General features: G+C 39.7%; 2 protein-coding genes across 2 annotated transcripts in view; both read left to right on the top strand.

Annotated features, from left to right (window-relative positions):
• Nucleotides 1–14,258, top strand: part of PRRG1 (proline rich and Gla domain 1) — a 121,039-nt gene that overhangs the window by 87,338 nt on the left and 19,443 nt on the right. The gene's annotated exons all lie outside the window — the stretch shown is intronic.
• Nucleotides 9,892–10,485, top strand: LOC124246061 (ferritin heavy chain-like). The gene has a single exon (XM_046673983.1). It carries the CDS (start codon nt 9,901–9,903, stop codon nt 10,453–10,455), a length of 555 nt encoding a protein of 184 aa, XP_046529939.1. The 5' UTR covers nt 9,892–9,900; the 3' UTR covers nt 10,456–10,485.

Genomic DNA, 14,258 nt, shown 5'->3' with positions numbered 1-14,258 from the left:
TTATCTTTTCAAAAGGAGAAATTATACCTACAGCATTAGGTTTGGGGCTGTGCACTTAGCTTAGTGCCTTGCACAGAGAAGGCCTTCAATAAATATATTTTATTCTAGTTTTTAGGTGCTGAATTATAGCCACTTTATTTAGGAATCATTGGAATCATTATTTGATCTCTATGGGCCCATCCGAGTACTTTGCGTTTTGGAACTTTTAATCTTGAACTAATATGAAGAAAATAGTAGTAGTTCTTTAAAACAACTATTTCAGAACTTTTCTTCACAAATTATTTCTAGTTTATTTATGCTTGACTTTACAAAATGATGGTCCTCAAACTTTAGAGTGCATAAAAATCAGCTTGGCTGCTTGTCAAAACTGCATAGTCTCACTCAGCACTCAGATCTGGGTTTCTAATACCATTCCATAATAAAATAAATCAGGACTATTTGGGGAAACGGCTGGTTCTAGGGCTGGGACAGGGAGAATACAAGATGAGCTGGAACATACTGTAGTACCAGTAAGTAAGGAAGTGCTCCAAAAAACAAAGAACAGGAGCATGTTAAAGGGACATAGAAGCCAACCTGAAGGAGCTCTCAATGGCCAAAGCTGGAACCATTTGAGTAACAGAATAAATAATGTAGTATTGGATTATAATCCAAGGCATACAATAAATACACAAGTCCATAATGATAGAAATCAATGAAAGAATAAATAAATAGGTGAGAAGAGACAAATCTACACTACACAAGAATTCCAAATTATGTATGTAAATACTCCTCTCTCCAGGAGGCAGAGCTTAATTCTCTGTCTCTCTCCAGTGTGGCTTGGACTTAATGATCTGCTTCCAAAGAATGGAGTGTGGAAAGTGGGGGGAAATTAACTTTACAGTGGAGAAATCTGGCAAACACTACCTTGACTGATCAAGGTAACATCATCAGTGATAGGTCGTGTATATCATGTGATAAGAAGGGACTTCACGTCTGTGGTATTTTTCCCAAAAACCCATAACCCCAGCGGGATCATAAGAAAATTACCAAAGATATCCAAATTGAGAGACATTCTACAAAATACCTGACTCCTCAAAACTGTCAAGATCATGAAAAAGAAGAAAAGACTGAGACACTGTCACAGACCAGAGGAGACTAAAGAGATATGATGATTAAATGCATTGTGGATTGGATTCTGGAACAAAAGGTCATTAGTGGGAAAACTAGTGAATCCAAATCCATTGTTAATAGTAATGGACCAATATTGGTTCATTAATTATAACAAATGTACCATCCTAATGTAAATTGCTAATATTAGGGAATACTGGGTGAGGGGTACAGGGGAATACTCTGTACTATCTTTGCAACTTTGCTGTACATCTAAAATTATTCCAAAATAAATTTATTTTAAAAATGCACGTTTTGCTAAACATTACACTAAACGAAGTAAGTCTGACAGAGAAAGCCAAATACCATATGATTTCACTCATATGTGGAAGATAAAAACAAACACATAGATAAGGAGAACAGCTTGGTGGTTACCAGAGGGGAAGGCAGGAGGGGAGAGAACAAAAGGGGTAAAAGGGCACATTTAAAAATAAAAAAGCTACTGGAGCTATATTATTGAACAGAAAAGATAAAGTTCTTGTCCTCATGGAATTTATAATCAGATAAAGGAGACAAACCAAAAAGCAACCAGTAAATGCAGTACTTAAAACTTGTAACAAATTTTGTGACACAGAGTATTGAGAGAATATCAAGAGAGAAGCTACTTCATTATATCGAGTAATCAGGAAAGGCCTCTTTGAGGAGGTGACATTCAAACTAACTTTGAATTTTAAGAAAGAACCAGAAAGTGGCTGGCAGAACATTCTAGACATGTGAAAGATTATTAAGGCGTGAAAGACCTTGCCTTGTTAAAAGAGCTAAAGAAGATGCTGTAGTGGTAATGGGGAAACCACTTTTTGGTGGTGAAGGGGGGAATCAAAAGTTAAAAAAAACTGCACAGTTCAGAGTCCACAGGTCTCCATGGGGCCAGGGAACCTACTTTAATGGCCAGTCAGGGATTCTAATGTAGGCGCTCAGCAGATAACATTTTGTTAGCTTGTAAAGCAAATGGTTTAACTAAAACTGCTTAGTTGGAATACTCAAAAAGCTTTGCAGTGGGTTGTATTTCTGGGGGTGTGGATGGACGACTGTCCTGTCTGGATACATCATCCCAAGTCCTCATGCCGTTCCCTGTGCTGTTCATGCTCCACTCACCCCCAAGTCGTGGTTGCATTTTAGAAACTGAGTTAGTAACGTCCAAGGATTTTAAATCTTAGTCCAGTGATTCCTTTTTAGATAATACCTCTCATTCCAAACTGTTGCCATTTAAATTTGTTTTGTGTGAAAATTGTTGAAAGAGAAATTGAAGAAAGAGATGTGTAGTGCCCCTTCATATTAGGATATGTTATAAAAGCTACACTGGAAATCTCTGAATTCAGAGTCCACGGCAGGAGGTAGCCAGTAGATGCTTGTGGGTGGAGATGGCAATTACATGAAGTGCTCAGTGTCTGAGGTATTTAAGAGTTGGTCACTAGATCCCTGGAGATTACTCATCACACTTGCAGGCAGAAACTTGGATTGTGTGGCGTTGTTCGGAAACTCCTATTTCACTTAGCCTCTCACAATCCACTGACGGCACTCAAGCCACCGATTCAGAACTTTGCCCTTTGAAGGATGAGGGAATTCAGGAAGGAAGGGAGGTGGGAGTCAAGTCTGGACATAGACATATAGGGGCGAACATGGGGCATCACTGGCCGGTTCCTGGCCATACTGTATGCATTTCCATCTAAATCTTCCCACACCTTCCCTAGATCCACTCCAGACCCTCCTGGGAGAGCCAAATATGAGGCTTCCCTTCAGCCACATGGGGTTGGCTTCCTGGGGCTCCCACAGGCTTCCTCGCTACTTCTTTTGGGATCTCTTGCAAGTAAGTTAAACAGGGCCAAAGTATGTTATTTTGTGCAACTGGTATTGTGAGCTACTGGAAAGATGAGGAAGGTCTGACTTCTGCAGGCAGACATCACTTTGTCCATTATATGCTCATTTAAAGTAACTTTTTATTATATTGTTGATGTTATTTTTTAAATTAGTGGTGAACTTTATTCTCTGGCACCTGGGCCCTTTTGTAGATTATAAATCCTATGTAGTCTCAGTTAATTCTTTTCAGGTTATGGTAGTAACTTAATTTGGAGGGTTTCAGCCTGTATATTACCAAAGCAGTGGACTTGCTAAAGTGTAGGTCTCTCCTGCCCATGCCAGCAGTCTGTTAACACTGACCTGAAGTTACCTGAGCAGATTTCCTCTCCCGGTGCCAGTTAATCTTTTTCAGACTTGCCCTCAGAGGCTGGGTACTGGTGGTACTGACAGGTCCATTTTTTTTTTTTTTTGTCACTTGTAGAATCCTCGGCTCCATAGATTTAATATAAAAACTCTGGATATTGTAGGTAGCAATGTCTAGTTAGTAATGCCCTGTTTAACCTCCAAATATGTTGCCATTTACCTATGATTACACTGAAGGCACAATTAGAATTTCAGAACTCATCAGTGCTCCTCATTACAATTAATTTCCCAGAAGGAGTACTTCAAATGGATCTGGTAGAAACCCAAGGGTTTCATGGCAATATTGCACCAGAGTTTAAGGTCACATAAATGATGAGTCAGGTGTATAAAAAGGCCCTGCCTTGTGTCGACACTCTAGTTTGACAGTCTAAACTCTTGTTCTTTAGAGACAGGCAGATCTCATACCTTCCTGTGCACTTTCGGGCATAGAAACTCCTATTCACTCTCTTCCATTTAAAACTTTGGTGTTGGATTCACTTTATGCTCACCTTTTCCTCCTCCACTCCACCAGCTCCTGCCACACCTTGATCTTAAGATCGTGGAGTGAGGAAGAGGGACATAATCTGCTCTTTAACCCTTTCCCCTTCCCATTTCTCTCTCCTCTGGCATTTTGAGGACTGGGGAAAGGAAGGGGAAAGAAGATGGATATCTCTAACTTAACTGGTATTGCTGTAGTTCCTTCTTGGCTGTCACTAATTCTTTGGTGGGCCTAATTATAAGTTGGGTGGGAAGTATACAGTGTTCTTCAAGGGGTCCTAGAAGAAGCCTCCCCACAACACAGTTCCAGAAATAGGAATTCTGAATCTGTGTTGGCCTCTTTTGACCCCTTCCCAGCTGGCTCCTATCCTGGAATGCATACCTCACTTCCTTGTTGGGGCCCTTTGCCTGGCAAACAGCCCTCTGGGGCAGAGTAGCAGCAACATGTCTCAGGCTTTCCACAGTATCTACCTATCCTATAGGAAACTCTTACACCCTCATTTTAATCCTTGGAAAGAGTCTGCTTTATATCTGACCCTCTTCTCTACCTTGCTTTTCCTCAAATCCATCCTGCCCTTCATATGGGCACAGGGGGCAGGGGTGGAGCACATCAGCCAGTCCACTGCTTAAGCGGATGTCCACTTGGGGAATGAAATGTAAGTTTTCTCTGCTTGCAAGTACCTACAACTGGCTTTCTTGGAGCTCCCCTCAATAGTTCAAAGTCTTTGGGGTCTAAACAGTACCTTTGAATCTATGAAAAAGTGTGACATGCCAACCTAGCATGTGCAGTAGTGATCCTATGGCCCCATCAGCCACCGTGCTGCCGCTTTAGGATGCTTGACTGCTTGATGGGCAGTACTGTCATTGTTAGAAATGGCTCACATTATCCAGCAGTGAGCTGTAGTCAGTCAGTGGAATTGATGAGAATAAAACCTACACATTCAAATTGGGATTTGAGTAGGAACCTAGATCAGCAAGTTTGCTTGGTAAGTGTGTAATGCATCTATTATTTCATCTGAAAAATGATGTCATATGCCTCCCATAACATGCTAGGAAGAGGTTAGCTATGAATTCAGAGAACAGGGCTTTACCTGTTACCCAAGGAATTACATTCCTCAGCCTAATACACTAAACCTCTCCCTCTAAAAAGGAAAAGAAAGAAGAAAAAAGTCAGAAACCACCCATTCTAGGATGAAGATGAGGTGTTGTAAAATGACACAATATCTAACAGAAAATGACAATTTTTCTTATTAATGTTTTCTGTCTTTGTACATGATGCTGTAAACTGTTAATTAGGGTCACAAATAAATTACCAAAAAGTATAAATAATTATGAATAGTAAAAAAAAGTAGCTACTTTGATAAATGTATTCAGGCAAGTGGATGACAAAACCCAATAAATATTACCATATTTCATCAATTCTCCAATCATTTATTCACATTCTAACTTTTCTCAAATCGAGGTGCAGCCTACAATCAGTGATATATCATGGATTAGTTAAAAGAATGTGTTTTTCTTCTTTAATACATAAAAAAATAGTGTGCTTTTCAATTTATAGTATATTTGATAAAATACAGCAACCCATCACCACCCCTGCCCACTCCGAAGAGATTCCCATCTTGGTGGGGCTACTACTGTAAATCATTTTATGTCACAGTAGGTGGCCACTATTCCTTAAGATTGGGGGTTGTCACTGGTTCTCTCCCTCAGTGGTAGGGCACAGTCCCCCCAGGGCAAGGCTTCTGACCATGGCTCTCACGGTTGGAATCTCAGTAACTGTAGAAATAAGATTCAGTTTAGCCACTTCCAAGGTTCAATAAAGTCAGTGGCAAAGGAAATTGGAACTTTTCAATAGCCCTGTGTTGTCAGCCCTAGGTCTTGGCTACCGTTAAGCTGAAGAGGGGATACATTCCCCCACTGCACATACAGCAACAGCAGAGTGAAGAGGACTTTGCCTTTTCTTAAATTGAGGGTCACACTAATGCCATAACTTAAAATAATAGTAGTATTTGAATGTTAAGATATTATCCCATTCCCAAAGCTAATATTTGATACCAATCACTGCTCATCTTGAATAGACTAAAGGTTGATTTTTCTTTCCATTACATTGTTGAAGAAAGACTTATGGAATAGGCTCCAATCTTTTTTTTTTTTTTTTTTTCTGGTGAGGAGGATTTGCACCGAGCTATCATCCATTGCCAACCTTCCTCTTTTTTGGCTTGAGAAAGGTTACCCTGAGCCAGCATCTGTGCCAGTCTTCCTCTATGTTGTATATGAGATGCCTCCAGAGCATGACTGATGAGTGGAGTAGGTCTGTACCCGGGATGCAAACTCGTGAACCCAGGCTGCTGAAGCAGAGTGCATGGAACTTTAACCATTTGGCCCCTGGGCTGGCCCCTCCAATCATCTTTATAACTGAAAAGGCCCATGAAAACCAAATAGGTCAAGCTCTTCATTTCACCAATAAGGAAATAACAGTTCCAGAGAAGTTGTCGATTTGCTCATTTTCCCATAGCAAAATACGAATAGGTGCAACCTGAAATAGGACTCAGGTCTTCCTAATTCAGTGTCTTCTTTGCCCTCCCTTCCCTCCACATTGAACACAGTTCCCTCCTAATTTAATTGGTGATGGTTATGCTGGAAGTTTTACGATGGAACAGGTTACCTCTAGGCTTCTTATGCCAGTTCTTATTAGGCCATTAGTAAAGGTACATCACAATATAGTTATTCAAGCCCAGATATGATTGAAATGGAAAAATTGGTGGCTGGTACCTACTCTTAGCGGTATTTTTATTTTTACTGTTTCAAAATGCTTTAGAACAATACCACCTGGGGCAGACAAAGGAAGTGATATTCTTTCCATCCTTAGACCAATATTGTAAGTGCCAAAAAGACCAATGATGCACCCAATTTTTGTAAGGAAAGTTGTAAGGAAGGTTGGCCCTGAGCTAACATCTGTTACCAATCCTCCTCTTTTTGCTTGAGGAAGATTGTTGCTGAGCTAACATCTGTGCCAATCTTCCTCTGTTTTTTTAAGTGGGATGCCACCACAGCGTGGCTTGACCAGTGGTGCTAGGTCCGTGCCCAGGATCCGAACCCATGAACCCCAGGCCACTGAAGCAGAGCATGCAAACAATGAAATTAACCACTATGCCACGAGGCCGGCCCTGATGCCCCCAATTTTTGACTGGAATTGGAACTCATGGCTTTCGATTCCTAATCTAGTACTCATGAGCATCATATATCATGAGCTGACACGCATAGAGTATGAGGCAGGATGTCTTGAAGAAACCCTAATAGAACTTGCAATATAATTGGGAATATTGCCAATTAGGAAGGAATATAGGGGTAGGCTGAGATTTCCTGTTATTACCTGAGAAGTGGCAACCAGAACTTTTAGACAATTTTGGACTTGTCTGGTTTGATGTGAGATCATTTTCAAGGGAGCTGTCTTTAAGCTAAATAAACTGGTGAAGTTTCATTATAATTCTAGAGTAATGTCTGAAGAGATAGAGGAGATGATAAAGAATTAGTTCTATTTAAAGTTAATGAAACTTTTCACTTCTACAGAGATTCATTTTTATTACTTTGAAAGACATTACATTATAAAGATCCAGGTATGTACTAATAACTAAAATGAGATAAACTAGTAAAAAATAATAATTCCCCATAAACCTAGCATTTATATTAGTTTTTCATTAAAACTGTTCTATTCCACTTTGCCGTTTTCTATTTTAAAATATTAAAGTTCAGGGCTAACTCTAGACACAACAGATAAATAATTTATCTGCTAGGGATTTTAGTATCTTTTCAACTTACCATAACAAGATATTTTGTTCCAGTATACACCATTCTATTTGCCTTCTCCACTCCACCACCTCTTGTATTACTCACTTCCATTGTCCTAGAAATCCTGTGCTCATTGCAGTTTGATTATGGATTGCCCTACCACCAACATTCTTGGGGAAAAAAGAAAGTAATTGCCTGAATTAATGTATTCTAAGTTGCTAATGAAAAGAAGTGTGGCAGACACTTGATTATTGATCTAAAAACCATTTTACCTCTTTCTTCCTTTCTAAGAGAACCCCGATTTGGGGGAGTAATAACATACCCAGCTGCTAGAGGTGAATCATAATTAGCCTGAGTCAGTCATGGCAATTTTTTTCCCTTTTCATGATCTGTAGTAATGGCTTCTCTCTCACTCTTGATATTGGTAATTTATGTCTCTACTTTTTTCCTGATCAGTCTGTGTAGAGGTTTTTTTTTTTAATCTTAAAGAATCTGTGTTTGGTTTTAATTATTTTCTCTATTTTTTGTTTGTTTTCTATTTCACTGAATTCTGCTCCTTTATCATTTCCTGCCTTCTGCATGATTTGGGGGTATATCACTCTTTTCTAGTTCCTTAAGGTAGAAGGTTAGATTTTTTATTTGAGATCTTTTTTCTTTTCTAATGTTGTGTGATTTGAATCCTTTGAAATTTATTCAGACTTGGCTATGGCCCAGAATATGATTTGTTTTGGTAAATATTCCATGTGCACTTGAGAAGAATGTGCTTCTAAAGAATATATTTTAAAGTTTCTTCACTTCTGTCTCTTGAGTATTATTTCTTCCTTTTCTTCCTCCTCTTCCTCCTGATTATAACAAGTAATACCACATTGGTTGCCTGCAGGGAAGAGAGCTGTGTGGCTTTTAACTATGTGAATATATTAGCTATTCAGAAGATTATTTACAGTTTTAGAAATTAAAAAATGATAATTTAATCATGGTAGTGATTAAACACACCCAAAAAAATCTACACACAAACACATGTGCACGCGTGAAAGAGTATCATTAGCAGAACAGAAATTATGAGGAATTCTTGGCAGATAGAAAAAGTAGATGCTATCAGATTGGTTAATTCAGAGAACTTGAAACACCTGCATAGAAAACCGAGCACAGAGAAGCTTCAAGAACAGTCAACAAAACTGAAGCATTGCAGACGGACCTCGGTCAACTGTGAGATTAAAGAGCTGCTCTGTGAACAGCAGATCTGTTTTACCCTGCCCTGACCCTCCCCCACTCCTACTTACACTGGGAAGTAAGCATTTGTGGTATTTAACCCCATTTAAGCTCCCAATTCTTCACTCCAAAGACAGTAAATGAGCTTGAGACAAATGTAGATCTGCACAGCAGAGGGGAAACAACAGAAGCACACATCTACCTAGAAGGAAAAACACTGGTCTTCCATTGTCAGAAATGCCATGTTTATTTTAGCAACAGGGAGGGTCTGTATCCTCCCTACAAGTATGCCATGTACCCCCAAAGGAGAAGACCACTGAATAATTGACACACTCTGCCTTCTCATTCCAAAGAAAAGCTTATTAGTGAAATGGACATCACAACTGTAGATCAAATCCATGCTAATTACCCAGGCTAATCAAATGTGCCCTTTATTCCTAAATATGAATGAACAAAGGCTTGCAAAATATTTGAGGAAAGAGAAAATCATGATAAACAGAACTGTTTCTGGTGGGGAAAAAACCCATATAATACAAGGAAAGAGAAAAGAACTTGAACAAAAAATTCAAATTTATATTCTCAGAATTTTAAGGGAAGATGATGGGTTTATAAAATAAGAACAGGCTGCAACAGAAGTGATCAATTGGAGAATAAGAGAAATATTTGGAAAATAGAACTGTTGCAAAATTAAAAACTTAATAGACGCCAGGTCCTCAGCACAGACTCGCCCTTGCCTCGTTCAGCCTCAAATGGACCCTGGAACACCGCACTTATGCACTGGCTTTCCCCCAACACCACTCTTACCCGAACTTGCTCCCCTCCTTTCCCCCATAGGGGGCTCTGTTTCTGGTCCCATCCCCAACTGCTGCTTGGACCCAAAGCTCACCTGGTCACACCCTCCTGGTTTACCCTGAGAGTGTTCCGAGGTCCCCGCCGCTGCCGCAGACTCGGCTGCCAGGAGCCCTCATCGTCCACCCTGGAAACACTCCGAGGCCACCGCCATCTTTGCCGTGGCCCTGCTGCTGCGTGCCCTGCAGTCCCACTTCTGCGTCACCAGCCATGATGACCACGCAGCTCTCGCAGGTGCATCAGCACTACCACCTCGACTGTGAGGCCGCCGTTAACATCCAGATGAACCTGGAGCTCTACGCCTCCTACGTGTACTTGTCGGTGGGCTACTACTTCGACGGGGACGATGTAGCCCTGAAGGCCTTCTCCCACTTCTTCCTGCAGCTGTCGTGCGAGGAGAGTGAGCACGCCCATAGGCTGACGCAGCTGCAGAACCTGCACGGAGGCCGCCTCTGCCTCCGTCTCCACAATATCGGGAAGCCAGACCAAGACGACTGGGAGAGCGGCCTGGAGGTCATGAAGTGCACCTTACATCTGGAGAAGTGCATCAGCCAGAGCCTGCTCGATCTGTACCAGCTGGCCACCGACAAGAATGACGCCCATTTGTGCGACTTCCTGGCGAATCACCACCTGAAGGAGCAGGTCAAGTCCATGAAAGAGTTGGGCGGCCATATCACCAACCCGCACAAGATGGGGGCCCCAGAAGATGGCATGGCAGAGTACCTCTTTGACAAGCTCACCCTGGGTGACGGCAATAAGAACTGAGCTTGGACTGCCTTCCCCAGAGCCACGGGGTGACTTCCCCTGGTCACCATGCTAAGCATGCATATTGTAATATTACCCTTGCAAAACATTCACTTAAGCTTTTTTCTTCCAGTTTTGCCATTTTTTCCAATAAAGTTATGTGGTTCCTAAATAAAGGTCCCTCCTTGATTCATGTGTGCAAATCTCTCACCTTTTAAGTTTTAAGACAGGTATCCAGGAGTCTCTCCACCCACCCACATCCTGTCCAGGATCTCTGTGGATGGGGGGAGAAGGTATTCCATGGGACTCGGGAAAACACAAAATTAATCTTCCCCTTATGAACAGTCTAGGGGTGGCTGGTCTTGGGCCCTGGTGAATGTGAGTGCCTTTGCATGGTAAAAACATAGGCTGAAAATCATGGTTGGGGTTGATCTAGGGAAAGAGTGAAGGGAATGGGATTGGACAGGGATTAAGATAAACAGGGTCTTCAACTTTACCTGAAAACTTCTAGTTTATTAAAACATGCAGGTATTAACGTTTGTTGATTCTAGGTAGCAAGGAGGGAACCCCAGAAGCCACCATGGCAGAGTATCTCTTTGACAAGCTCACTATGGGCAACAGCAATAAGGGAAACTGAGCCTTAGGCTGGCTTCCTCATAGATGTGAGGGTGACTTCCCGTGGTCCCTGTGTAGGACATGCATGCTGTCATTAGAAAAACCTCTACTTCCCCTATAAACAATATGGTTATGTGGGGTGGAGAGAGATGGGTGAGATCATACAGTATTTGTCTTTCTCTGTCTGACTTACTTCATTTAGCATAATGTCCTCAAGGTGTTGCAAATGGCAGAATTTCCTTCTTTCTCAAGGCTGAATACTGTTCCATTTTACACACACACACACATATATGTATACACACACATCACATCTTCTTTATCCATTCATCTGTTGATGGACACTTAAGTTGTTTCCATATGTGGGCTATTGTGAATAATGTTGCAATGAACATGGGGATGCAGATATCTTTTTGAGATCTTGTTTTCATTTCTTTCAGATAAATACCCAGAAGAAGGATTGCTGGATCATATGATAGATCTATTTTTAATTTTTTGAGGAAACTCCATACAGTTTTCCATAGTGGCTGTACCAATTTACATTCCCACTAACAGTGCACAAAGGTTCCCTTTTCTTCACAACACTTATTACCTCTTGTCTTTTTAATGATAGCCATTCTAATAGGTGTGAGGTGACATCTTGTGGTTTTCATTTACATTTTTTGGATAGTGATGTTGAGCACTTTTTATGTATTTCTTAGCGATTTATATGTCTTCTTTGGAAAAATGTCTATTCTGGTTCTCTGTGCATTTTTAGTTGTGTTTGAATTTTTTGCTATTGAGTTTTATGAGTACTTTATATATTTTGGATATTAACCCCTTATCAGATATATGATTTGCAAATATTATGTCCTATTCTCTATGTTGCCTTTTAGTTTTACTGATTATTTCTTTTGCTGTGCAGAAGTTCTTTAGTTTGAGGTAGTCTGGGTTATTTATTTTTGCTTTTGTTGCTTCTGCTGTTGGTGTCATATCCAGAAAATCATTGCCAGGACCAATGTCAAAGAGCTTGTTCCCTTGGTTATCTTCTAGGAGTTTTATGGCTTCAGGTCTTATGTTGAAGTCTTTAATCCTTTTCAGGTTCATTTTTGTGAGTGGTATAAGATAGGGATTCAGTTTCATTCTGCATGTGGTTGTTCAGTTTTCCCAGCGCCATTTATTGAAGAGACAAGATTATCCTTTCCCCATTAAGCCTTCTTGGCTCCCTTGTCAAATATTAGTTGACTATATATGCATGGGTTTATTTCTGAGCTCTTGATTATGTTCCATTGGACTATGTGTCTGTTTTTTATGCCAGTACAATACTGTTTTGATTACTATAGCTTTGTATTATAGTTTGAAATCAGGAAGTACGATGCCTCCAGCTTTGTTCTTCTTTCTCAAGATTGCTTTGGCTATTCAGGGTCTTTTATGGCTCCTTAGGAATTTTAGGATTGTTTTTCTATTTCTGTAAAATATGTCATTGGAATTTTCATAGGGATTGTACTGAATCTGTAGATGGCTTTGGGTAGTACAGACATTTTAACCATATCAGTTCTTCTGATCAGTGAGCACAGGATATCTTTCTAATTATTTGTGTCTTCCTCAATTTCTTTCATCAAAGTCTTAAAGTTTTCATTGTACAGATCTTTCACCTCCCTGGTTAAATTTATTTCTAAGTATTTTATTGTTTTTGATGCTATTGTGAATGGGATTGTTTTCTTTATTTCTTTTTCAGATTTTTTTGTTGTTAGTGTATAGCAATGCAACTGTTTACTCTATGTTGATTTTTGTATCCTGCAACTTTTCTGAATTCATTGATTGGTTCTAACAGTTTTTCGGTGGAGTCTTCAGGACTTTCTATATATAAAGTCTTATCATCTGTAAAGACAATTGAACTTCTTCCTTTCCACTGTGAGTGCCTTTTCTTTCTTTTTGTTGCCTAACTGCTTTGGCTAGGACTTCCAGTATTATGTTGAACAGGAGTGACGAGAGTAGGCACACTTGTCTTGTTCCTGATCTTAGAGGAAAAGCTTTCAACCTTTCACCATTGTGGATGATGCTAGCTGTGGATTTGTCCCATATGACCTTTATTATGGTGAGGTATTTTCTTTCTATATCCAATTTGTTGAGAATTCTTATCGTGAAAGTGTGCTGTATTTTGTCAAATGCTTTGTCTTCATTGGTTGAGATGATCATATGATTTTTATCCTCCACTCTATTAATGCAGTGGATCATGTTTTTTTATTTTCATGCGTTAAACGATTCTTGCCTCCCAGTGATAAGTCCCACTTGATCGTAGGGTATGATCTTTTAAGTGCTGCTGAATTCGGTTTGCTGGTATTTTGTTGAAAATATTTGCATCTATATTCATCAGGGATATTGGTCTTTCTTTTAGTAGCCTTATCTGGCTTTGGTATCAGGGTAATGCTCGCCTCATTAGATGATTTTGGGAGTGTTCCCGCCTCTTCAGTTTTTTGGAAGTGTTTGAGAAAGATTGGCATTACTTCTTTAAATGTTTGGTAGAATTCACCAGTGAAACCATCTAGCCCCACACTTTTCTTTTGGGGAGATTTTTGATTACCACAATCTCTTTTCTTTCATTATTGTTCTGTTCAGATTTTCTGTTTCTTCATGATTCAGTCTTGGTAGGTTGTATGTTTCTTAGAATTTATCCATTTCTTCTAGGTTCCAATTTGTGGGCTATAACTGTTCATAGTAGTCTCTTATGATCCTTTATATTTCTATAGTATCAGTTGTAAGGTCTCCTCTTTCATTTCTGATTTTATTTGCCTCAGTCTTCTCTCTTTTTTAGTCTAGCCAAAGTTTGTCAATTTTGTTTATCTTTTCAAAAAAACAAGTTCTTGGTTTCATTAATTTCTGCTATGATCTATCTTATTGTCTTCTTTCTGCTAACTTTGGGCTTAGGTTGTTCTTCCTTTTCTAGTTCTTTGAGGTGTAAAGTGAGGTGGTTTATTTGAAATCTTGGTTTTTTCTTGATGTATGTATTTATCACTATACACTTCCCTCTTAGAACTGCTTTTGCTGCATTCCATTCATTTTCATATGTAGTGGTTTCTGTTTTTGTTTGTTTCAAGATATTATTCTATTTCCTTTTTGAATTCTTCTTGACCTATTGGTTGTTCAGGAGTATGTTTTTTAATTTCCACATGTTTGTGAATTTTTCAGCTCTCCTTCTGGTACTGATTTCTAGTTTCATACCATTGTGTTCA

Source organism: Equus quagga, chromosome 10 (genome assembly GCF_021613505.1).
Source record: "Equus quagga isolate Etosha38 chromosome 10, UCLA_HA_Equagga_1.0, whole genome shotgun sequence".
Classification (NCBI taxonomy): Eukaryota; Metazoa; Chordata; class Mammalia; order Perissodactyla; family Equidae; genus Equus; species Equus quagga.
This window is presented reverse-complemented; position numbering and strand designations above follow the sequence as displayed.

What these genes read in the sequence shown, in the direction of transcription:
- LOC124246061 (XM_046673983.1), top strand. Translation starts at nt 9,901, where the DNA reads ATGATGACCACGCAGCTCTCGCAGGTGCATCAGCACTACCACCTCGAC.